Source organism: Mirounga angustirostris, unplaced genomic scaffold (genome assembly GCF_029215605.1).
Source record: "Mirounga angustirostris isolate CCGP_5_RB_7025 unplaced genomic scaffold, mMirAng1.0.hap1 SCAF_12, whole genome shotgun sequence".
In the NCBI taxonomy this organism is placed as follows: Eukaryota; Metazoa; Chordata; class Mammalia; order Carnivora; family Phocidae; genus Mirounga; species Mirounga angustirostris.
In genome coordinates, this window is record NW_026991720.1 from 92,646,912 (window position 1) to 92,673,051 (window position 26,140).

General features: G+C 37.6%; 1 protein-coding gene across 12 annotated transcripts in view; it reads left to right on the top strand.

The window, feature by feature from the left end:
• SUGCT (succinyl-CoA:glutarate-CoA transferase) overlaps positions 1–26,140 on the top strand; it is an 800,213-nt gene that overhangs the window by 23,563 nt on the left and 750,510 nt on the right. For 10 of the 12 annotated variants that reach the window (XM_064575448.1, XM_064575442.1, XM_064575445.1 and 7 more), the window contains exons 2-6: positions 2,996–3,047; positions 4,357–4,430; positions 12,566–12,651; positions 13,180–13,230; positions 22,615–22,735. In XM_064575448.1, the coding sequence (XP_064431518.1) occupies positions 2,996–3,047; positions 4,357–4,430; positions 12,566–12,651; positions 13,180–13,230; positions 22,615–22,735 (384 nt within the window). Of the gene's footprint in view, positions 1–2,995; positions 3,048–4,354; positions 4,431–4,488; positions 4,599–12,565; positions 12,652–13,179; positions 13,231–22,614; positions 22,736–26,140 lie in introns of those variants that run through there. The other 2 variants (XM_064575450.1, XM_064575451.1) reach the window with 2 other exon arrangements.

Consider the following 26,140-nt stretch of genomic DNA (forward strand, 5'->3'; position numbering starts at 1 on the left):
GAGAATATACAAGGGTGTGGATATCTGGAAGTGTGATTCATGGAGGCCATTGCTGTAACAATTTACCACATTAAACATAGTTTTAGTTACTTCCTTTTTTCTGATCCTCTGCTCATCAATTTATCCTCTGCGTATAATTTAGCTTCCTACATAAGTGTGTTTCCAAGAAAATAATGCACCAGTTCCATAGACTTCACATATTTCCTATTGCTGGGATAGCAGTTTCTTACTGTAAAAGAATAAATTGGCTGGTTTCAAGGACAAAATGCCCACTATATGGACTTCGATTATTTCTTACTAGACCAGTGTGGCCTGGGGACCCTCCTAGCTAAGAATTATTATGCCACTGTGATCCTTCTCAAGACTATAATGGTGTATGTGTAAATTTGTGACTTCTGTTACTTCCACTGGTGATGGAGCTGCATTGAGATTTTTAAAAAAATGTATTGAACCGAGGAACTCTCATTCATTTCTGGTGGGAATGCAAAATGGTACAGCTACTTTGGAAGATGGAGCAGAAAACTAAACATACTCTTACCACGCTATTCAGTAATCGGCACTCCTTGATAGTTACCCAAATGTGTTGAAAACTTATGTCCACACAGAGACGTGCATACAACATTTCAGCAGCTTTCTTCATAACTCTCAAACCTTGGAAGCAATCAAGGTGTCCTTTAGTAGGTGGATGGATAAATAAACTGGTATACCAAGGTAATGGAATATTATTCAGCACTGAAAAATGATCTATCGAGCCATGGAGGAAACTTAAATGCATACTACCAAGTGAAAGGAGCCAATCTGAAAAGACTACCTACTATATGATTCCAACTATATGACATTCTGGAAAAGGCAAATTGTGGATACAGTAAAAGGATTGGTTTCTAGAGTTTTGAGGGGAGGAAGGGGTGAATAGAGCACAGAGGATTTTTAGGGCAGTGAAATGATTCTGTATATAATAATGTTTGGCACATGTCATTATGTGTTTGTCTAAATCCATACAATGTACAAGACCAAGAGTGAACTCTAAATTATGTGATAGAGACCTGTCAGTGTATCTTCATCAGTTGTAACAAATGTATCACTCTGGTGAGGGAAGTTCAAAGTGGGGGAGGTTGTACACTTGTGGGAAAAAGAGGTACATGGGAATTCTTTGTACTTTCTGCTCCATTTTACTGCTGGTATCCAAAACTGCTCTAAAAAATAGTCTATTTTAAAAATGTATTGAACCAGTAGTTCATCATTTTTCCCCAAAAAGTCAGCTTGATATCAGTCATCATGATCTAAACTTTGTAAGCCGTTTGGCAAGAATTTAACTTTATTATTTATTTTTATTTTTATTTTTTTTAAAGATTCTATTTATTTTTTTGACAGAGAGACACAGCGAGAGAGGGAACACAAGCAGGGGGAGTGGGAGAAGCAGGCTTCCTGCAGAGCAGGGAGCCCGATGCGGGGCTCGATCCCAGGACCCTGGGATCATGACCTGAGCCGAAGGCAGATGCCCAATGACTGAGCCACCCAGGCACCCCTAACTATTTTTTTTTATAGCAGTTTCAGGTTTACTGCAAAATTGAGAGGAAGGTACAGAGACTTCCCATATATTCCTTGCCTGCACACATTCCCCCTTATCAGCATCCTCCCACCAGAGTGGTATGTTTGTTATAATTTGTTGCAACCTATATTAACACAGTGCCCTAAAAATCCTTTGTGTTCAGTCTATATGTTCCTCCCCCACCATTTTTTTCATTTGACAAACCATCTTTAAAAAAATTTTTTTTAATTAACATATAATGTATTATTGGTTTCAGGAGTACAGGTCTGTGATTCTTCAGTCTTACACAATTCGCAGCACTAACCATAGCACATACCCTCCCAAATGTCCATCACCCAGCCACCCCATCTGTACAACCCCCCTCCCCTCCAGCAACTCTCAGTTTGTTTTCTGAGATTAAGAGTCTCTTACGGTTTGTCTCCCTCTCTGGTTTCGTCTTGTTTCATTTTTCCCCTCCCTTCCCCTATGATCCTCTGTCTTGTTTCTCAAATTCCACATATCCGTGAGATCATAGGATAATTGTCTTTCTCTGATTGACTTATTTCAGTTAGCATAATACCCTCTAGTTCCATCCACGTCGTTGCAGACGGCAAGATTTCAGTTTTTTTGATGGTCTGTATAATATTCCATTGTGTATATATACCACATCTTCTTTATCCATTCATCTGTTGATGGACATCTAGGCTCTTTCCATAGGTTGGCTATTGTGGGCATTGCTGCTATAAACATTGGGGTGCATGTGCCCATTGTGGATCACTTGTATCTTTGGGGTAAATACCCAGTAGTGCAATTGCTGGGTCATAGGGTAGCTCTATTTTCAACTTTTTGAGGAACCTCCATGCTGTTTTCCAGAGTGGCTGCACCAGCTTGCATTCCCACCAACGGTGTACGAGGGTTCCCCTTTCTCCACATCTTTACCAACACCTGTCGTTTCCTGATTTGTTAATTTTAGCCATTCTAACTGGTGTGAGGTGTTATCTCATTGAGGTTTTGATTTGTGTTTCCCAGATGCTGAGGGATGTTGGGCACTTTTTCTTGTGTCTGTTGGCCATTTGGATGTTTTCTTTGGAGAAATGTCTGTTCATGTCTTCTGCCCATTTCTTGATTGGATTATTTGTTCTTTGGGTGTTGAGTTTGATAAGTTCTTTATAGATTTTGGATAGTAGCCCTTTATCTGATATGCCATTTGCAAATATCTTTAGACAAACTATCTTAAGTGTAGCTGTGGACTTTATTAATTGGGTATTAGCTGTTGTAATTTTTACAGATTGACTTAACTGGATCAGGTCAAGGTTTCTGTGTTACATATAAAGCAGAAATATTGTGAAGGAAAACACATTTTTGGTAGTAATACAGATTACTTAAAATAGAATATGAAGAATTCTGCATTCTTCCTTCTGAAAATTAGTAATCAATACTCTTCAAATATTTTCTGTGTTTTGCCAGTTGCTGACAATATGAAGCCACTGGAGGGTGTAAAAATTCTGGATCTAACAAGGTTTGTATTGGTTTATCTGTGTTTTGGTGATTGAATTTTTCCTTTCTTTAAAAAAAAAACGTTCATTTGTTTTTTGGATTATAATGCTTACTTATCAAAGTTTTAGAAAAGAAAACAAAAAAAATTTTTTTTTTTTTTTTAAAGATTTTATTTATTTGCGAGAGAGAGAATGAGAGACAGAGAGCATGAGAGGGAGGAGGGTCAGAGGGAGAAGCAGACTCCCTGCTGAGCAGGAAGCCTGATGTGGGACTCGATCCCTGGACTCCAGGATCATGACCTGAGCCGAAGGCAGTCACTTAACCAACTGAGCCACCTAGGCGCCCGAAAAATTTTTATAATTTCATCATTCTAAGAGACAATTAGTGTATTTGTGCATTTTTCCAATCTGCATATTTATATATAATTTTTAAAAATAAAAATTAGTGAGCGGGCGGTTAGCTCAGTTGGTTAGAGCGTGGTGCTGATAAAAATAAAAATTAGAACCATATTGAAATTACAGTTTTAGGGGCACCTAGGTGGCTCAGTTGGTTAAGCGTCTGCCTTCGGCTCAGGTCATGATCTCAGGGTCCTGGGATTGAGCCCTGCATCAGGCTCCCTGCTCAGTGGGGAGTCTGCTTCTCCTTCTCCCTCTGCTCCTTCCCCTGCTCATGTTCTCTCTCTGAAATAAAAAATAAAATATTTAAAAAAAATGAAATTACAGTTTTACCCACATTTAAAAGATAATGTTATATTTTACGTATTTTTCCATGTCATTCAAAATTTGAGAAGAAGGTAAGATGATACTTTATTATATAGTTGTCACATAATTACTCATCCCCCAATATTTCACAATTATAAATTAGGTTTCCTTTTACATAAGTTTTTCCCTCAGGAAATCTTAGGATTTCTTCCTTAGCATAGAATTCTGGAAGTGGAATTACTGCATCAATGAGAATATACTTTTTTAAAAAAGTTTTTATTTATTTATTTATTTGAGAGAGAGAGAGCATGTGCATCGCATGATGGGGGAGGGGCAGAGGGAGAAGCAGACTCCCAGCTGAGCAGGGCACAGATGCAGGGCTTGATCCCCAGGAAGCTGAAATCATGACACAAGCGGAAGGCAGATGCTAAACCGACTAAGCCACCCAGGTGCCCCAAGGGAATATACTTTTTAAAGCTCTTAGTACATAAGGCCAAATTGCTACTCTGAACAGTTTTAATAGTTTTAATTTTTACTAGCATTATATGAGCTTGTCTATGTTAATGAGCTATTAAGAATTAATATAAAAATCTTCAAAGTGGTAATTATTTGTCATTGTTAATATTGTAGAGTATTGGCGGGACCTTTTGCTACTATGAATTTAGGAGATCTTGGAGCAGAAGTTATAAAAGTGGAAAGACCAGGTAAAGCTATCACTCCCTTTAAAACATAGAAACTAATACAGTTTTTTCTTTTTTAAAGATTTTATTAAGTAATCTCTGAACCCAACGTGGGGCTTGAACTCACAGCCCTGAGATCAAGAGTCACATGCTCTGCTGACTGAGCCGTCCTGGTGCCCCAAACTAATACAGGTTTGTTTTTTTTTTAAGGTTTTATTTATTTATTTGAGAGAGAGAATGAGATAGAGAGAGCATGAGAGGGGGGAGGGTCAGAGGGAGAAGCAGACTCCCTGCTGAGCAGGGAGCCCGATGCAGGACTCGATCCTGGGACTCCAGGATCATGACCTGAGCTGAAGGCAGTCACTTAACCAACTGAGCCACCCAAACTAATATGGTTTTTAACTGTTGTTGTTGTTGTTTTTTTTAATAACCATGTATCTATATATGGGATGAGAGAATTGAAATGAAATGATTATTTTTTCTTCTCCATTGCTTATTTTCCTCTGAACCTAGACTAATGATTTCTTCTTACTTTTTATAAGCTCCCAGGGCTAAGGCTTCAGCCAGGCCCTTCACACGTACCTGAAAGCCTCCAGTAGAGACTGAAATGCACCATGTAGTAACAGTGATGGTAACGCTTATCATAGTGTCAGGCACAGGTCTCAGCACTTTGCCTGTATTAATTTATTTGATCTCTACAATAACCTTATGAGCTGATGCTTTATTATTCCTAGATTATAAGTGAGAAGACAGAGACACAGAGACATAAAGCAATTTGTCCAAAGTCACACAGCTAATAAGGAATTCCATGCACTCAGCTCTGGTCCTGGCCCTCCTTAGCCCCACACAAGCCTTACCATTGAGACTGAGTTTAAGAGTTGGCCTGGCCACACTCCCTTGCTGGGGGATGAAGGGAAGGCCAGGAGGAGAGTAAAAGGGAGGAAGCAGGACATAAAAGAAGGAGAGAAGGAAAAGGAATCAGAGTCCTTCTAAAAGTAACCCAGATAGTCCAATATAAAAGTCATTCTTGGGGTGCCTGGATGGCTCAGTCGTTAAGCATCTGCCTTCGGCTCAGGTCATGATCCCAGGGTCCTGGGATCGAGCCCCACATTGGGCTCCCTGCTCGGCGGGAAGCCTGCTTCTCCCCCTCCCACTCCCCCTGCTTCTGTTCCCTCTCGCGCTGTGTCTCTCTCTGTCAAATAAATAAATAAAATCTTAAAAAAAAATAAAAGTCATTCTTTTCCGTTTTTAATAAAACAAATGTTTTCTCATTTTATAATTTTAAAGATTTTGTAGGAGAAACATTGAAGCTGAGATTAGTTCTTTGTTTTTGTTTTTCATCTCATATCTTTCCCATTTTTTCTTTCCCCTTTGTCCACCAAATAAATCTATTCTGTGTACACAATTCTCACTTTTATTTGGTACCTTCTCAGTAGTTTGGTGTTTAGCTCATGCTGTTATTGAAAGTTGTTTAAACCAGTGTTATGTATGCTCTTTCTCTCCTACAAGCACTTAAAGGGCAGAGTCCATGTTCTCAAATCCTCCACATCATCCTATAAAGAGCTTGTTGTGGAGGGTTTCGAAACTTAGCATTATTATTTATTCTTCAAGTTGGATCCTTATGGATATGGAACAGAATTACCAAATCAGTGAAAATGGTCTAGCCTTGAATAATGTGAGTATATCTGCAAGACTCATAAAAGATGAGTTTATAATTACATCACCTTATTAATCTCCCATAAGTAATTAAACACTATAAAGTAGAATACTTGGTGTAGAAGATTCAACTTTCTGCTAAACAGATTTCTTAGGAGGCCAAAGCAATTAGCAGAAGATTCTCTGATCAGCATGGGGAATATTCTATATTATTATATTGTGTTTATTTGACCCTATTTTTATCAGGCTCCAAGTGGTAGAAGAGCCTGGCGAATACTGCTTTCCAGATAAAATGAATGCTTCATTTGCCTAGTCAGTGATGTTTATCGCTTTTGGTTGTTGTGGGATACATGCTGAATAATGTTTACTTTCTGGCTGAATACCTTTTTTTTTCTTTTCCAGGTTTCATAAAACTTTAATTTCCATGTTATTATGCTAATTCAACACCACAGCTCTTTCTAATTTCAGCCATTGGGTCTTCCAATCCTAGACGGAGCATCCGATCTAAGTTCTCTTGCTATTTCAGTTAATCACTAGTCTAAATATTTGTATTTATATTAATTTTAGAGATCATTATTCCCTATTTATGTAGGCCTTATTTCTCCTTTGTACTTTTTCATTTCTTCAGTAGGGGGTACCTTCCTTTGTCTAGGCCTTTACATCCCATAATCATACACTTGGTATCAAGCTTTGGTCCTAGCAGGTTGTTGTTCATTGTTTTTTTCTTGATTGCTCTCTTTCCCTTAACCCTTCTGCATGATGCATTTTAATGTTTATGTTATATGTTTAATTGTTTTGGATTTTTTTTTTTAAGATTTTATTTATTTGAGAGAGAGAATGAGATAGAGAGAGCATGAGAGGGGGGAGGGTCAGAGGGAGAAGCAGACTCCCTGATGAGCAGGGAACCCGATGTGGGACTAGATCCTGGGACTCCAGGATCATGACCTGAGCCGAAGGCAGTCGCTTAACCAACTGAGCCACCCAGGCGCCCAACTGTTTTGGATTTTTTTTTTTTTTTAAAGATTTTATTCATTTATTTGAGAGAGAATGAGATAGAGAGAGCATGAGAGGGGGGAGGGTCAGAGGGAGAAGCAGACTCCCTGCCGAGCAGGGAGCCCGATGCGGGACTCGATCCCGGGACTCCAGGATCATGACCTGAGCCGAAGGCAGTCGCTTAACCAACTGAGCCACCCAGGCGCCCTGTTTTGGATTTTTGAGATAGTTATTCAACACAGATCTGAGGAAAAGTCACTTGGCAGGATTTTCAAAGTTCAGGAGAGAACTAGTCTTTTTTCATGTCCACTTTTCCAGTTCGTCCATCTGTTCCTTCTCTTCTCTTCTCTTTTCTTCTTTTCTCTCTCTCTCTCTTTCTTTCTTAAAGATTTTATTTATTTAGTTGAGAGAGAGAGAGCATAGCAGGGGGAGAGGCAGAGGGAGAGGGAAAAGCAGTTTCCCCGCTGAGCAGGGAGCTGGATGCAGGGCTTGATCCCGGGACCCTAAGATCATGACCTGAGCTGAAGGCAGACGGTTAACCGACTGAGCCACCCAGGTACCCCTCCAGGTCTTTAATTAAGTAAAATTTGGTTATAGTTTTCTGACTTGGGACTATTCTTATTTTTGTAATCAAAGAGCACATAAATTTTCTTTTTCTTTGTTCTGTAGTAACCGAGGGAGGGCAGCAAATGATGTTGCTGGTACTCATGGATTGTGCCCCGTAGGCAGGGATATGAGGGCAGGGGTGTGGTCTTTTGTTCACTGCTGTGTCTGCTCTGCCTAGAGCCCTGTCTGTAACATAGTAGGTGCCCAATAAATATTTGCTGAATGGATTGAATGTGTTGAAATATTGCAGTCTGAAATTTTATATGAAATCTCCAGACTTTGAAATCATGGCAGCTAGTTAAAAACTTTAAATTGTGTATGGGTCAAATAAAACATCTCTCAACTGCCAATGTTCCCAGTTTGTGACCTTTAGTCTGTCTGTCTGTCTGTCTTTCTTTCTTTCTTTCTTTCTTTCTTTCTTTCTTTCTTTCTTTCTTTCTTTTCTTTTCTTTCTTTCTTTCGCAAAGAACTTTATTAACCTTGTTTCAGACTTTATTCCCAGGCTTCTTCAGCTTAATTAGCTGCAAAGAATGAATTGTGTATAAGCAAAAACTGAAGAGAGCTGCAGTGTCTAAGGGACTTGGGCTTAAAAATATTAGAGATCTAGATTTTATCAGATCCATGAACAAAATTTTAAAAAGCAGTCATAATATAAAATAGCAGCTCCCAGTAACTTCTTCAAGTTTTATCTTCTTCAGAAGTTGACTCAATTCCGTTTGCTTCATTCTTGGAAGCTTCATCAAAATTCTCCACAAGATCTGGAACTTCATCATCATCATCCTCTCCAATAGCAAGTGGTGCTTTTCCATCCACAGATTGTGTGGGCAGAGCTTCAGCCAGTCTTCTTAAACTACTCAGACTGTCTGCACCAAGTTGGTTTAAGATCCTGGGTAGCATTTCCGTCAGCTGCTTTGTCCCAGCATGGCCTGGAATGGTGGTAGTGTTCGCTGCCAGCGATGCCTGAACTTTGGGGTGGTTAGAGGGCATCACTGTTCCTTGGTTTGTGAACATACTCACTTCTTCAATACCAGAGATATTGTTTACACCTAACTTCTTCAAGGAGAACTGAAGTTTTTTATCATCTGCTGTAGCTGTTCTATGAACCACCTTCTTTCGGCGAGCAGTTCCTTTCCCACCAATGTGCACTTGTGTTTGCAGTTTGGCAAGTTTCTCCTGGTTCGTGATAGTTTCTTTCATCTTGTTGGAGCAGAAATGGGACTGCATGGGGGAACAGAGTTGGTGCTCAGGGGGTCTCGAGTGGACCAGCTGAGATTAGGTGCACACACACGGGGACGCAAGATGGCAGCTATTTAGTCTTTATTGTCACGTGCCATCCATGCTGATTCTTTCCAGAGGCCACTGATCCTCTCTAAAGCCCTGGGTAGGAAAGCCATGTAGGCCTCCAATTAAGATTCCTGACATTATCTCCACCTGAGAGATGAATGTAAACATATAAAATTATCTAATTGTAGCCCTACCTTGACGTTGCTTTATTTAAAAAAAAATTAATGTATTGGAAACTTCAAAAAAATGGAAGTAGCTGGACTTTCTCTTGACTCTGACAGGTGCTGTCTGATCCTGAAGATCCAGATTCATACCTACCTTTTCGTTGAAACCTCTTCTTACTGGTTTATTACTGGAAGACTGCCTTTCTGGGATCTTGTAGCTCATTTTTTACCCTGATGTTTTGGGCATGCCATTCCATTTGATGCTTACCATGATTGCTTTGTTTTGTTACTGGTTCATTTCCAGTTAGAACTAATGCTTCTTCTACTTTTTTCTTTTTTTTTTTTAAAGATTTTATTTATTTATTAGAGAGAGAGTGAGAGAGCATGAGTGGGGGGCGGGGGGCGGCGCAGAGGGAGAGGGAGAAGCAGACTCCCCGCTGAGCAGGGAGCCTGATGCAGGACTCCATCCCAGGACCCTGGGATCATGACCTGAGCTGAAAGCAGATGCTTAACCAACTGAGCCACCCAGGCACTGCTAGAACTAATATTTCTTTTCTCCTCTAGCCTGTGTCCTCTCTTTTCTCTTGTGAGGTTGTTTTTTTGTTTTTGTTTTTTTTTTAATAAATGAGTCTATTCTTTGGCCTCTTGTTTTGTTTTCCAAAAGGCTGTGTCTGTTTTTCTTGATCAGTTTCAGTGGTAAAGTCTAATGGGCTAATAGATTAATTATATTATTTAGATGAGATTAGAATTTAAACCTAACTCATATTCACAAGTAGTCTCTTCTTGGGGGCTAGTGATAAATACTTTAATTGTAATTACTTATATAGTGATTAGTTTCTAATATCAATATTTAATCAGACCTTATAAAATCCTTAAAAGATACTGTTTCGTGCCATTTAATCATTGATTTTCTGAGCTCTGTCTACATTGTCAGTTGCTTTTTGTGCAAAGGAAAATTTTTCTGTAACTCTATAGTGTTATCTTTGAATCTAATACAAATATATCCCTTGAAGTAGATGTTCAGGAAAAAACACCCTATATTTGATGTTTTTAAACTTTTACTTTGAAGCAAGACCTAGTTGACTAAAATTTTATTCTAGAATACTATTTGAAATTAAATGAACCTGCTATTCCGAAACTTATGTTGCCGTTTATGATTTGTTGCTATAACACACAATTTTTTCCCAATTGTATTGAGAAATAATTAACATAAATCACTGTGTAAGTTTGAGGCAAATGACATGATGGTTTGATTTACATACATTGTTACCACAATAGGTTCAGCTAACATCCATCTTCTCATGTAGATACAGTAAAAAGAAAAGAAAGAAGAAAAGAAAAAAGGAAAAAATATTCTTCTTGTGATGAGATCTATTAGGATTTACTCTCTTAACAAATTTCCTATATAACATACAGCAGTGTTAGCTGTAGTCATCATGCTGTACATTACATCCCTAGTATTTAATTTACTTTTTGACTGGCAGTTTTTACCTTTTGACCACCTTCCTCCAATTCCCTCTGCCCCCACCCTCCACCTCTGGTAACCACAAGTCTGATCTCTTATTCTATGAGTTTGGTTTTTTAAAAAATTCCACATATAAGTGAGATCATACAATATTTGTATTTGTCTGACTTATTTCATTTAATAATGCTTTCAAGGTCCATCCATGTTGTCACAAATGGTAGGATTTCCTCAATTTTTTATGGCTTAATAGTGTTCCATTGTGTATATATACTATAGCTTTATCCGTGCATCCATCAATGGACACAGGTGATTTCTTATTTTGCTATTGTAAATAATGCTGCTATGAACATGGGGTGCATATCTTTTTGAGTTAGTGTTTTTGTTTCCTTTGGATATATTCCTAGAAGTGGAATTGCTGGATCATATTGTAGTTCTCTTTTTAATTTTTTTTGGATCCTTCATACTGTTTTCCACAGTGGCTGTACGAATTTACATTCCTACCAGAAGTGCACGAGGGGTCCCCTTTCTCCACATCCTCACCAACATTTCTTTTGTTAGCTCTTGTCTTTTTGACAATGGCCATTCTAACAGGTGTGAGGTGATTATCTCATTGTGGTTTTAATTTGCATTTCCCTAATAACTAGTGGATGTCAAGCTTCTTTTTCTGTACCTGATGGCCTTTTGTCTATTTTCTTTGGAGAAATATCTTTTTGGGTCCTTTGCCCATTTTTTGATTGGGTTATTTGTTTTTTTATTTGAGTTGTGTGAGTTCTTTGTATGCTTTGGGTATTAACCTGTTATCAGCTATAGGGTTTGCAAATATTTTTTCCCATTCTGTAGGTTGTCTTTTCACTTTGTTGATGGTTTCCTTTGTGCAGAAGCTTCTCAGTTTGATGTAGTTCCACTTGTTTTTTTTTTTATTTTTATGTTTTAAAAGATTTTATTTATTTATTTGACAGAGAGAGACACACTGAGAGAGGGAACACAAGCAGAAGGATGGGAGAGGGAGAAGCAGGCTTCCCGCCGAGCAGGGAGCCCGATGTGGGGCTTGATCCCAGGATTCTGGGATCATGACCTGAGCTGAAGGCAGACACTTAATGACTGAGCCACCCAGGCGCCCCTCCACATGTTTATTTTTTATTTTATTGCTTGTGCTTTTAGTGTCAAATCCAGAAGAATCATTACCAAGACCCATGTCAAGGAACTTTGTTCCTATGTTTTCTTTTAGGAATTTCATGGTTTTAAGTCTTATGTCTAAGTCTTTAATCCTTTTTGAGTTAATTTTTGTGAGTGATGAATGGTGTAAGATATGGGTTTAGTTTCATTCTTTTACATATGAGTATCCAATTATCCCAGCACCATTTGTTGAGAAGACTTGTCTTTTCTCCTTTGAGTGTTCTTGGTTCCCTTGTCATACATTAGTTGGCCATATATGCTTGGGTTTATTTCTGGGATTTCACAGAAACTTAAAGATTTATTTATTTATGATGCCATTTTATTATAAAATCTCACTTGCCATTATTCTGGTTTAAATAATATTTAACAAAAATCTTTTGCAGACTCAGCATTTCTTTGCACATTTAATGCCAAGAAACAGAAAGAGCTGACCTAAACTGCCAAAGCTTTTTACTTTTTGACCTAAACTGCTGAAGATTTTTACTTTTTGCTTGCCAAAAACTGAGAGTAGTTTTTTTCTTTTAAATTTGACATTTATTAAATCTAAAGACTGCTAATAGGATATTTCTTTCTGGATATTGACTTTCAGGGATGGATTCTAGTAAAGATGATATGGTAGGACTTAGTGAATAACATGAGCAGGTAGAGTTTGGACAGTTCCAACAAGTTCTTATGGTCCCTCTAAATTGCAAATTCCACTGAATTGAGCTGATTTTGTTTAGGCAACTGTGAATGTATATGATGGGTGAACGTTGGTTTGGATGTCTCATGATGTTTAAGAGTTAAAAATTAATAGCTCATACTATTATTTTCAGGAGCTGGTGATGATACACGAACTTGGGGGCCACCTTTTGTGGGGACAGAAAGTACTTATTTTCTCAGTGTTAATCGAAATAAAAAAGTAAGAATATAATTTCTTTCTTTGTTTTTTTTTGTGTAATTCTCTTGTAATAACAAAACTTTTGATATCATCTTGGCTCATTCATTTCTATCCTTTTTTTGTATATAATATTTAAAATAAGGTGAAATTTTATTCATTCACCAAGTACCAAATAGAAACAAGAGAGCTTTTTACTAATCTTCCTTCTCTACTAACTTAAAATATTTCAAGAGAATTTCTAATTGTTTATAATGGAAATGATTTTATTAAAGAAAGAAATTATTTGATTCTTTACATTTTATTCTTTTGGAGATCACTAATTGCCTAACACTTGGTATTATTTGAAAAATTTTTACTGTTATCCTTGGTATCATCCTAATATAGTTACATTGCAAATAAAATCAGTAAAGATAATTTAAATGTTTCTTCATGAGGAAAATACACTTGCTTTAAGAGGAGAACATATGATATGAATGGCTCCCTTACTGAACTGTCAGTAATATGAAAACCTTTATGATACTATTTTAATATATATATTTTAATTTTTAGAGTATAGCTGTTAATATCAAGGATCCAAAAGGGGTGAGAATCATCAAAGAGGTACAGTATGCTCTATGGAAGACGTCTTACCACCTGGGTTGTAACTGGGGATTTGAACATCAGAGTAAAAGATTCTTTGAGTTAATTTTTTTAATTTTTTAAAAAAAATTTTTCTTTTTCCCTTTTTCAACCAACATCTTATCAATCGCTTTTTTAAAAATATCTTTTTTATTTTTCATTTTTAGAGTCATATTCTATCCCTTCATAGTAGTTAACCTTATTTTTGGTATATACATATATATAAGTTGTTCTCTCTTTAAAATATTGGGGTACAGTTTCTTCTAACAGACCAAAATATACCCTAAATCTCTAGTGTATGGATTTGTTCTAGTCTCCTGCCTGATCACATTCTCTCCCTTTTTTTTTAAATCCTCTTCTTTCTTTTTTCAACCAACTTATCAATTCCTTTTATAAAATCCTTTATAATTTTCATCTTTACAGTCATATTCCATCCCTTCATTGTATTTACCCTTATTTTTGTACATATATAAGCTTTTCTTTCTTTAAAATTTTGGGAGGTACTTTCTTCTAACAGACCAAAATACATCCAAAATCTAGTGTGTGGCACTGATCTATGCACCAGCCTGATCGTATTTGATCATATTCTTCTTTTTTTTTTTTATCTTTTTTTTTTCTTTTTTCATTCTTTCCCTTTCTTTTCCCCCAGTTTCAGGTCTCTTCTGATTTGTTTAGTATATATTTTTCTGGGGTTGTTGTTACCCTGTTAGCATTTGTTCTCTCATTCATCTATTCTCCTCTGGACAAAATGACAAGATGGAAAAAATCACCTCAAAAAAAAAAGAACAAGAGACAGTACTGACTGCCAGGGACCTAATCAATATGGACATTAGTAAGAAGTTGGAACTAGAGTTCAGAATGATGATTTTAAAGATACTAGCTGGGCTTGAAAAAAGCATGGAAGATATTAGAGAAACCCTTTCTGGAGAAATAAAAGAACTAAAATCTAACCAAGTCAAAATCAAAAAGGCTATTAATGAGGTGCAATCAAAAATGGAGGCTCTAACTCCTAGGATAAATGGGCAGAAGAGGGAGTTAGTGATATAGAAGTCCAAATGATGGAAAATAAAGAAGCTGAGAAAAAGAGATAAACAACTACTGGATCACGAGGGCAGAATTTGAGAGATAAGTGATACCATAAGACGAAACAACATTAGAATAATTGGGATCCCAGAAGAGGAAGAAAGAGAGAAAGGGGCAGAAGCTATATTGGAGCAAATTATAGCAGAGAACTTCCCTAATTTGGGGAAGGAAACAGGCATCAAAATCCAGGAGGCACAGAGAACCCCTCTCAAAATCAATAAAAATAGGTTAACACCCCGACATGTAATAGTAAAACTTCTGAGTCTCAGAGACAAAAGAGAAAATCCTGAAAGCAGCTCGGAATAAGAGATCTGTAACCTACAGTGGTAGAAACATTAGATTGGCAACAGACCTATCCACAGAGACCTGGCAGGCCAAAAAGGACTGGCAGGATATATTCAGAGCACTAAATGAGAAAAATATGCAGCCAAGAATACCATATCCAGCTAGGCTGTCATTGAATATAGAAGGAGAGATAAAAAACAAAAACTAAAGGAATTTACAAACAGGAAACCAGCCCTACAAGAAATACTGAAAGGGGTCCTCTAAGCAAAGAGAGAGCCTAAAAGCAACATAGACCAGAAAGGAACACAGACGATATTCAGTAACAGTCACCTTACAGGCAATACAATGGCACTAAATTCATATCTTTCAATAGTTACCCTGAATGTAAATGGACTAAATGCCCCAATCAAAAGACACAGGCTATCAGATTGGATAAAAAAACAAGACCCAGTGAAATGCTGTCTGCAAGAGACTCATATTAGACCCAAAGACACCCCCAGATGGAAAGTGAGGGGGTGGAAAACCATTTACCATGCTAATGGACACCAAAAGAAAGCTGGGGTGGCAATCCTTATATCAGACAAATTAGATATTAAACCAAAGACTGTAATAAGAGATGAGGAAGGACACTATATCCTACTTAAAGGGTCTATCCAACAAGAAAATCTAACAATTGTAAATATCTATGCTCCTACCATGGCAGCAGCCAATTATAAAAGCCAATTAATAACAAAAACAAAGAAACACATTGACAACAATACGATAATAGTGGGGGACTTTAACACCCCCCTCACTGAAATGGACAGATCATCTAAGCAAACGATCAACAAGGAAATAAAGACTTTAAATGACACACTGGACCAAATGGACTTCACAGATATATTCAGAACATTCCATCCCAAAGCAACAGAATACACATTCTTCTCTAGTTCTCATGGAACATTCTCCAGAGTGGATCACATCTTAGGTCACAAATCAGGTCTCAACTGGTACCAAAAGATTGGGATCATTCCCTGCCTATTTTCAGATCACAGTGCTTTGAAACTAGAACTCAATCACAAGAGGAAAGTCAGAAAGAACTCAAATACATGGAGGCTAAAGAGCATCCTACTAAAGAATGAATGGGTCAACCAGAAAATTAAAGAGGAATTTTAAGAAATCATGGAAACCAATGAAAATGAAAAAATAACTGTTCAAAATCTTTGGGATACAGCAAAGGCAGTCCTAAGAGGAAAGTGTATAGCAATACAAGCCTTTCTCAAGAAACAAGAAAGGTCTCAAATACACAACCTTACCCTACACCTAAAGGAGCTGGAGAAAGAACAGCAAATAAAGCCTAAACTCAACAGGAGAAGAGAAATAATAAAGATCAGAGCAGAAATCAATGAAATAGTAACCAAAAGAACAGTAGAACAGATCAATGAAACTAGGAGCTGGTTCTTTGAAAGAATTAACAAGATTGATAAACCGCTGGCCAGACTCATCAAAAAGAAAAGAGAAATGACCCAAATAAATAAAATCATGAATGAAAGAGGAGAGATCACAGCTAACATCAAAGAAATACAAACAATTATAAGAACATATTATAAGCAACTCTGTGCCAGCAAATTAGATAACCTGGAAGAAATGGATGCATTCCTAGACATGTATCAACTACCAAAACTGAACCAGGAAGAAATAGAAAACCTGAACAGACCTATAACCACTAAGGAAATTGAAGCAGTCATCAAAAATCTCCCAAAAAACAAAAGTCCAGGGCCAGATGGCTTTCCAGGGGAATTCTACCAAACATTTTAAGAAGAGTTAATACGTATTCTTCTGAAACTGTTCCAAAAAATAGAAATGGAAGGAAAACTTCCAAACTCGTTTTATGAGGCCACCATTACCTTGATCTCAAAACCAGACAAGACCCCATCAAAAAGGAGAATTACAGGCCAATATCCTTGATGAACATGGATGCAAAAACTCTCACCAAAATACTAGCCAATAGGATCCAACAGTACATTCACAAGATTATTCACCACGACCAAGTGGGATTTATCCCTGGGCTGCAAGTTTGGTTCACATCTGCAAATCAATCAATGTGATACAATACAATAATAAAAGAAAGAATGAGAACCATATGATCCTCTCAATCGATGCAGAAAAAGCATTTGACAAAGTACAGCATCCTTTCATGATCAAAACTCTTCAGAGTATAGGGATAGAGGGTACATAGCTCAATATCATAAAAGTCATCTATGAAAAACCCACAGTGAATATTGTTCTCAATGGGGAAAAACTGAGAGCTTTCCCCCTAAGGTCAGGAACATGGCACGAATGTCCACTATCACCACTGCTATTCAACATAGTATTAGAAGTCCTAGCCACAGCAAACAGACAACAAAAAGAAATAAAAGGCATCCAAATCAGCAAAGAAGAAGTCAAACTCTCTTTTTAGATGATATGAAACTTTATGTGGAAAACCCAAAAGACTCCACCCCAAAACTGCTAGAACTCTTACAGAAATTCAGTAAAGTGGCAGGATATAAAATCAATGCACAGAAATCGGTGACATTCCTATATACCAACAAGAAGACAGAAGAAAGAGAAATTAAGGAGTCGATCCCATTTACAATTGCACCCCAAACCATCAGATACCTGGGAATAAATCTAACCAAACAGGCAAAGGATCTGTACTCAGAAAACTATAAAATACTCATGAAAGAAACTGAGGAAGACAAAAAGAAATGAAAAAAATGTTCCATGCTCATGGATTGGAAGAACAAATATTGTGAAGATGTCAATGCTACCTAGAGCAGTCTACACATGTAATGCAATCCCTATCAAAATACCATCCACTTTTTTCAAAGAAATGGAACAAATAATCCTAAAATTTGTATGGAACCAGAAAAGACCCCGAATAGCCAGAGGAATGTTGAAAGAGAAAAGCAAAGCTGGCAGCATCACAATTCCAGACGTCAGGCTCTATTACAAAGCTGTCATCATCAAGACAGTATGGTACTGGCACAAAAACAGACACCTAGATCAATGGAACAGAACAGAGAACCCAGAAATGGACCCTCAACTCTATGGTCAACTCATCTTTGACAAAGCAGGAAAGAATGTCCAATGGAACAAAGACAGTCTCTTCAACAAATGGTGTTGGGAAAATTGGACAGCCACATGCTGAAGAATGAAACTGGACCATTTCCTTACACCACACACAAAAATAGATTCAAAATGGATGAAAGACCTCAATGTGAGACAGGAGTCCATCCAAATCCTAAAGGAGAACACAGGCAGCAACCTCTTCGACCTCAGCCGCAGCAACTTCTTCCTAGAAACATCGCCAAAGACAAGGGAAGCAAGGGCAAAAATGAACTATTGGGACTTCATCAAGATAAAAAGCTTTTGCAAAGCAAAGGAAACAGTCAACAAAACCAAAAGACAACTGACAGAATGGGAGAAGATATTTGCAAATGACATATCAGATAAAGGGCTGGTATCCAAAATCTATAAACAACTTATCAAACTCAACACCCAAAGTACAAATGGTCCAATCAAGAAAGGGGCGGAAGACATGAACAGACATTTTTCCAAAGAAGATATCCAAATGGCCAACAGACACATGAAAAAGTGCTCAACATCTCTCAGCATCAGGGAAATCCAAATGAAAACCTCAATGAGATACCACCTCACACCAGTCAGAATGGCTAAAATTAACAAGTCAGGAAACGACAGATGTTGGCGGGGATGTGGAGAAAGGGGAACCTTCCTACACTGTTGGTGGGAATGCAAGCTGGTGCAGCCACTCTGGAAAACAGCCTGGAGGTTCCTCACAAAGTTGAAAATAGAGCTATTCTATGACCTAGCAATTGCACTACTGGGTATTTACCCCAAAGATACAAATGTACGGATCCGAAGAGATACGTGCACCTGATGTTTATAGCAGCAATGTCCACAATAGCCAAACTGTGGAAAGAGCCAAGATGTCTATCGACAGATGAATGGATAAAGAAGATGTGGTATACATATGCAAGGGAATATTATGCAGCCATCAAAATGAATGAAATCCTGCCATTTACAACGATGTGGATGGAACTGGAGGGTATTATGCTAAGCGAAATAAGTCAATCAGAGAAAGACATGTATCATATGATCTCACTGATATGGGGAATTCTTAATCTCAGGAAACAAACTGAGTGTTGCTGGAGTGGAGGGGGATGATGGGAGGGATGGGGTGGCTGGGTGATAGACATTGGGGAGGGTGTGTGCTATTGAGCGCTGTGAATTGTGTAAGACTGTTGAATCACAGACCTGTACCTCTGAAACAAATAATATATGTTAAAAAAAAATCCTATCTAATGGATGTAAGTGTATGTGATTAGAGAGTTAAATACCCAAATTTGTTTCATATCAAAGCATCAACTTTGACATCATTGCCCTGCTGCTACTTTCCTTATCTGTCTGGCTGATTGAGAGATAATTTCTTTTAATTAGTAAGATCAGAATTAGTGACCACCCACTTTGGTTTTCTTGGGTCAATCCAGCAAATGTAGACTTTTTGATTACTAGATATATTTTGAACACAGAGTTTGATAATTGTCCTGATCTTACTGCTCTGTTTTCATACAGCTTTTCCTTACTGTAACTTAGATTTGTTTGTTTTTGTTTTATTTTTCAATTGAAACTTAATTTGATTTTTCTAATTTTTTCTCCATTAACTGTTGCCCTGCTCTATTTTTCTGCAGTTGTCTACCCTCACTTTGGACCCAATTCCCATGGTCTTCATTTTCAGACCATTCTTTTTATCTTCTTCTCAGTGGTTATTTTGTTTTATTAATTATTTTTAGGAGATTATTCTCGCCTTAATTCTCCTCTTTCTGTTCTCTCTCTCTCAGATTCATCTTCAGTGGTCACAGTTCCTGCTTCTTTGCTTCTATTTCAGAGCATTCTGATATTTTATCCTAAGTAGTCAAGGTTTCAGATTTCATTGAGCAGATACTTCACAATTTCATTAGAGCTTCTCAATGGGGCAGTATTAGGTGGAATTCATAATTCTTGCTACTAAGACATAAGTGTACATTTGAGTACTTTAGGCCTACATGTGTAGTGCTGACCAAAGTAAACGAATCTCTTGGACTTCCTTCTCACTGTCTTTGGATCTTGCCAGTCTTCTACCATCCTGCAGCAACTTTGAATTAACTTTCATTATGGGCTTGATTTCTCTTCATGTGTGATTGATGATAATAAAGTACATTTCAAGTCATATTAAACTTACATAGATTATATGGGGACATTATTCATGTCTGTTGCTTTTAGCTAGTTATACGTTTGTAGCTTTTAGCATGTTATGTATTGTATTGCTGGGGGGGGGAAATTATTTTTTGCCTAGTCTTTTTAATCTTTCTGGCATCAATTTCTCTTTTAGTTTAAGAGTAGCAAAACAGCCTCTGTATTCAGACCATGGTGGCTGTGATTGCTAATATAATGAGTTTAGTTTATGGAAACGGTTCCAAAGTAGCATACAAAGCAATCAGCTGGATACATGAGAGCTTCAAAAAATATGACTCCTTTGTCTCCTAGGCTAACCAAAAACAGCTTGCGCAAAAAAGAAAACTCTGCTTAGAAAATCTATGTGGAGCCTGGAATTTCCATAGCAATATGATTTGATAACTTTCTGATACATCATTTATACTTCAAATAATTCTCTATGTTAATTAGTTGATAGTCACAATATCTCTAGTGCACATGTTATGGTCCACAGAGTAATGTCATGGATTTTATTTTCTTCCAACATTTTATTATGAAAAATTCAAACCTACAAAAGAGTTGAAAGAAGAGTATAATGAACTTTCTTTAACCCTATGTCTAGATGCAGTAATGTTGTTATTTTGCTATATTTGCTTATTTATATATGTATACCTATGCGTGTGTTTGTGTGTATTTTTGAACTGTTTTATATATTTTATTAGCATTATTTTTTAAAGATTTTATTTATTTATTTGACAGGGAGAGACACAGCAAGAGAGAGAACACAAGCAGAGGGAGTGGGAGAGGGAGAAGTTGGCTTCCCTCTGAGCAGGGAGCCCAATGTGGGGCTCGATCCCAGAACCCTGAGATCATGACCTGAGCCGAAGGCAGATGCTTAACCAACGGAGCCACCCAGGCTTCCCTATTTTTTTTTTTTAAGATTTATTTATTTAGAGAGAGTAAGCAGGGGTAGGGGCAGAGGAAGAGGGAGAGAGAATCTCAAGCCGACTCCACACTGAACGCGGAGCCCAGTGTGGGGCTTGATCTCATGACTCTGAGATCATGACCTGAGCTGAAATCATGAGTCAAATGCTTAACTGACTGATCCCCCCCAAGTGCCCCTTGAATTATTTTAAAGTGTAAGATATGAAACTTTGTGCTGAAATCTTTCAGAATACATTTCCTACCAATAAGCATATTCTTTGATAACAACATTCTAAAAATTACTTTATGATTCCTTATTCATAAATGTGGTTAAATTATTATCATCACTTTCCTTTCTACTTCTGATATCCACTGTTCTTAAATTATGTCTAATGAAGAGAACCCAGAATTAGATACCCTATATTTCAATTAATTTTAGTTCTTATTACTACACTGTGACTGGACGGAAGATTTTCTTTTTTCCCTTTCAGAAAGAAAAAGTAGCTTCTCTACTCATACAAAATTGTGCTTGCTTTTTATTGTGGGTCAGATTCCAGAATAGATTTTTTAGGTGATTTGTGAGCACTTAGATGAGGAAGAGGTGATCACCAGTAAAACTGGAAACCAGTATTCTTACTTTATTTCCTAGTAGATTATTGTATCGGGGAAATGCAGTAAACACTTGGTTTCCCCTGAAGTAATTGTCATATATAACACTTGTAGTTCGAGTGGAGAGCAATATAACTCGGGGGGAGTTTTCTGATGGCTGAAGATATTTATTATTTGATCTTTTATAGAAAAATTTGCCCATCCTTTATCTAGAATCTTATTCTATTATGTTAGTTTGTATGTGTGACTATATCTAAATCTATGTGAAAAGGGCAATTAAAAAATTGTTGAATAATTATGAGGCACTTGGATATGTTCAAGAATAACTGTAATGGGGGCTCCTGGCTGGCTCAGTTGGTGGAGTGTGTGACTCTGGATCTTGGGCTTTTGGGTTTGAACCCCACATTGGGTGTAGAGATTATTTAAAATTAAAACCTTAAAAAAAAAACTAGTGCAATGAATTTCTCTGGGTGAAATAGTATAACTTTTGGATGATTTTAAAACAGATCTTAAAAGATATGGAGTCACAATTGAAATTTTGAAAATAATTTTAAGGTTAGGTTTACGTTGGTTCATTGTCCTCCAGTTCAGATATCAGTGATCTGGGAATCAAACTCTGGGCCTTGTATCTGACTTACTGACTCACTGGGTTACAGTTTAATGTTTTTTTTTTTTTTTTTTTTAATGGTTAATTAAATACATTTAGAACTCTTTGGAAAGGAAGCATCTGAAAAGTATGAAAGCATTTCCGAATCACGTTTACGTGTATTAGGTACCTATATGTGCAGGTTGTAATGAGGAATGTTATATAGTAAGGATGGAGAATAGCAAAGACATTGTGTTTAGTTTTTCATAAAGGGTTTGAGATGTTTTTCATATATTTTTATATGTATATTTTAACTTTTCTACCTAAGCTTCTTGAGACTATATTTGGACCGTATAACCTAGATATTTCTTACATTTAATGTGAGCAGATACACTTAACACCATGATATTTGCTGAATATTTTAATGGCCATTCTTTATTGGCAGTAATACCTCAAGTAGTTGACCAGAGCCTTTATGTTCATTTAATTCTACTTTGTAATTCTACTTTTCCTGTGATTTTTCTGGACTATCACAATGTGAGGATCAACTGTGTTTACTGAAATTCGAATTGTGTCATGTGGGGGTTTGTTTCAAGTTTGGAAGTCTCTTAAGAAGTCTGACTCATCTTGCCCTCTTTCCTCAGCTTGCAGCCGTTTGTGATGTATTTGTGGAAAACTATGTCCCTGGCAAACTATCTGCCATGGGCCTGGGGTATGAAGATATAGACAAGATTGCGCCTCACATCGTCTACTGTTCCATCACAGGTATTTTGACCCCACACCCTTGTCAGTGAGTAGATTTTCCAGTTATTGGGTTTCTTTGTCCATGTAAGAAACCTCTTGCTAGTGTTGGTTTTCTTGAAGTGATTCTGCTCTCCCTAGCCCTCACCTTTCAATTAATCGTTAAAGAATATTAACTGAAATGAAGATTTTTCCTATATTTATTGGCTGTTTGTATTTCTTTTTTTTTTTTTTAAAGATTTTATTTATTTATTTATTTGAAAGAGAGAGACACAGCGAGAGAGGGAACACGAGCAGGGGGAGTGCGAGAGGGAGAAGCAGGCCTCCCGCCGAGCAGGGAGCCCGATGTGGGGCTCGATCCTAGGACCCGGGATCATGACCTGAGCCGAAGGCAGATGCTCAATGACTGAGCCACCCAGGCGCCCCTTGGCTGTTTGTATTTCTTCTTGAATTGTATGCCTATAGTTTTTTGCCAGTTTTTCTATTGATATTTTACAGACATTTATAAAGTACTGTTATTAATTCATATGTAGAATTGTAGGTGCAATATTAGTTGGCTGTAGGGTAGCACAGGAAATCAACATATCCCTTTAATTTATTCACAAGTGTTAAGCCCCAGGTGAAGGAAAAGAGTGCTATAAAGTCCTCCAGATTGTTTAGCTGGGGAATGTTGTGGGTGTTTGTGTGTGTGTGTGTGTGTATGTATGTGTATTTAGGTCCAAGGAAAAAAGGTTATCATATTAGTTAAACATTTTTAAGCACTTAACTATTAATTAGGGATGCAATATAGAAAAGTGGCTCGAAAATTCTGAGTTTAATTTTAGTTTTTATCTAATTAGTTTTTAATTAATAGTTTTTATCAGAAAAATTCCTAATATTTGCAGTCTTTATTCATCTACCAAATATTTACAGCAGGCCTATGATTTGCCAGGCAATATTCTAAGGTTCTGGGATGTGGCAGTGAATAGTACATATTTATGCTCTCATGGAGGTTTGCATTATAGGTTAGGGAGATAGTAAATAAATGAACATATTCTTTAGTCTTTTTTGTAATTGAGGCCGGTAGTGATAAGGGCTAAAGAGAAATAAAGTAGGGCAAGAGGGATAGGGTGAGGAGGAGCTATTTTATACTTGGAGATAAGAGAAGGCTCCCTTGGGGGCGCCTGGGGGGCTCAGTTGGTTAAGCGCCTGCCTTTCGCTCAGGTCATGATCTGGGGTCCTGGATTGAGCTCCGTGTTGAGCTCCATGCTCAGCAGGGAGCCTGCTTCTCCCTTTCCTTCTGCCCCTTCCCCCGCATGCTTTTTTCCTCTCTCTCAAATGAATAAATAAAAAAAAAGAAGACTCCCTTGATAAAGTGACATTTGAGCAGAGACCTGGATGAAGTAAAGGAGTGAATCATGTGGATATCGGCAAAGATGGCTTCAGGAAGGAGAAACAGCAAGTGCAAAGGACGTAAGGCAGGAATGTGCTGGGCATATTTGAGGACCATCAAGGGTGGCTGAAGCAGAGTGAGCCAAGGGGAATGTAACAGGAAGAAAAACAGGGAGATGTTGGTTAGCAAGATCACGAAGAGCTTGTTAGAAACTCTTAAGGAATTTGGCTTTTAACTTTGAATAAGTTTGTAAGTTAATGGAGTGTTTTGAACAGAAGAATGATACGATCTGACATATTTTTAAAAGAATCACTTTAGCTACTGTGGTGAGAATAGACTGTAGAGGACAAGGGTAGAAGTGGAAGAACAATTGTGAAGCTATTGAACTACTCCAGGCTAGAGATGCTGGTGGCTTGAATTAGGGTAGGAGTGGTGGAGGTGGTTGAGGAGCGATAGGATTAAAACTGTTTCTTTATTAGTCATAAAGTAATAATAACCAAAATACTCCTGTTTCTATGCATTCAGGTTACTTGAGATATAATAGTACTTTGACTATGACATATTACTTTAGTATAAATAATGCTTTTCACAGTATAATTATGTAGTGCTTTTTTATATAAATTAAGCTATAACTGCAATGTTTGGTTGGTATTATTTTAGAGAGGATGATGAGCCCAGTGATCATTAACTTCTCTACTGAATCAGCATGAGGGACAGGGTCTGTACATAGTAGATGACTCTTTCCTGCTAAATCTGACTCTTTCTTAGATGTACTATTTTATAGATACATAATCACACTTCAATTTTTATGTCTATATATCAATATTTATATGTGTCAGAGAGGAAAAGATTTTTCCTTAAAAATCTCACAGTCCAGTGGAAATATGGAGGTCTAAATTACTAGAATAGGTAAAATATTAATTATGTTCAAATTACCTTGTATCATAAAAATGCTACATAACTAGCAAATGCGAAGTCTTCTATGACAGTAAGTATTTATTTCTCATTCCCATGAATTTGCATTGGCTGAGGTTCAGCTGATCCAGACTGGTTAGATTCCAAGTTTCGGGTTGGGGGCCTGGTGTGCTCTACCTGTCTCTTATACTCCTTGGACCTGTGGCTACCAAATGCATGTTTTCTTCATAGTGAAAGGCAAGAGTACAAGAGAATGAGCCTAACCTCACAAGCACGTTTAAAGCATTAGCTCACATCCCATTTGCTTAACATTCCTTTGGTCAAGGCAAGTCACTCAACCAAGCCCAATACCAATGCATGGTGAAATATATTCTACTCTTGTGGCAGCAACTACAGAGTTACATGGCAAGGTGTGGATTTCAAGAGGGGTAAAGATTAGGAATAATAATGTATTTTATCACGTCCTCCAGCCAAACAAAATGCTAATCTACGTGAGGGGCACCTGGGTGGCTCAGTCGGTTAAGCATCTGACTTCAGCTCAGGTCATGATATCAGGGTCTTGGGATGGAGCTCCACGTCGGGCTGCCGGCTCCCCACTCGGCGGGGAGTCTGCTTCTCCTCTCCCTCTGCCCCTTCCCCTGCTTCTGCGCTCTGTCTCTCGAATAAATAAATAAAATCTAAAAAACAAACAAACAAACAAAAACCTACTCCACTTGGGAAGCCTTACAGTTCCCAAAGTTTCACATCTATCACTGACTATAGTTAAAGCCAAAGTTCTGGGTCCTGGCTTGTGGTTAGAGAATCTCTGCGTTTTCTTCCAGTTCTCAGATCCCATATTAACATTTTAGTGTGTCAAAGGGCCTTGTAGATAGATTGTATAATGCAGAAGTTCTCAGCTATGGGGAGAGTGGGAATTTTGATATGCTTTTCAGTGATAGGGATGGGGGGAATAAGGAGGTGATGGGGAGAGGCCTTTGCAGTCTGAACAAGCACCTTTCATAATTCTGTAATCCTCTACATCACCATCTCCTGACAATCATGAGAAAAACATCCATACAGTTCATTCTACTTTATTTCCTGATAAGGAAACAGGTTCAGAATGTCCAAGGGACCTCTGGTCACACAGCTATTTAATGCCACAC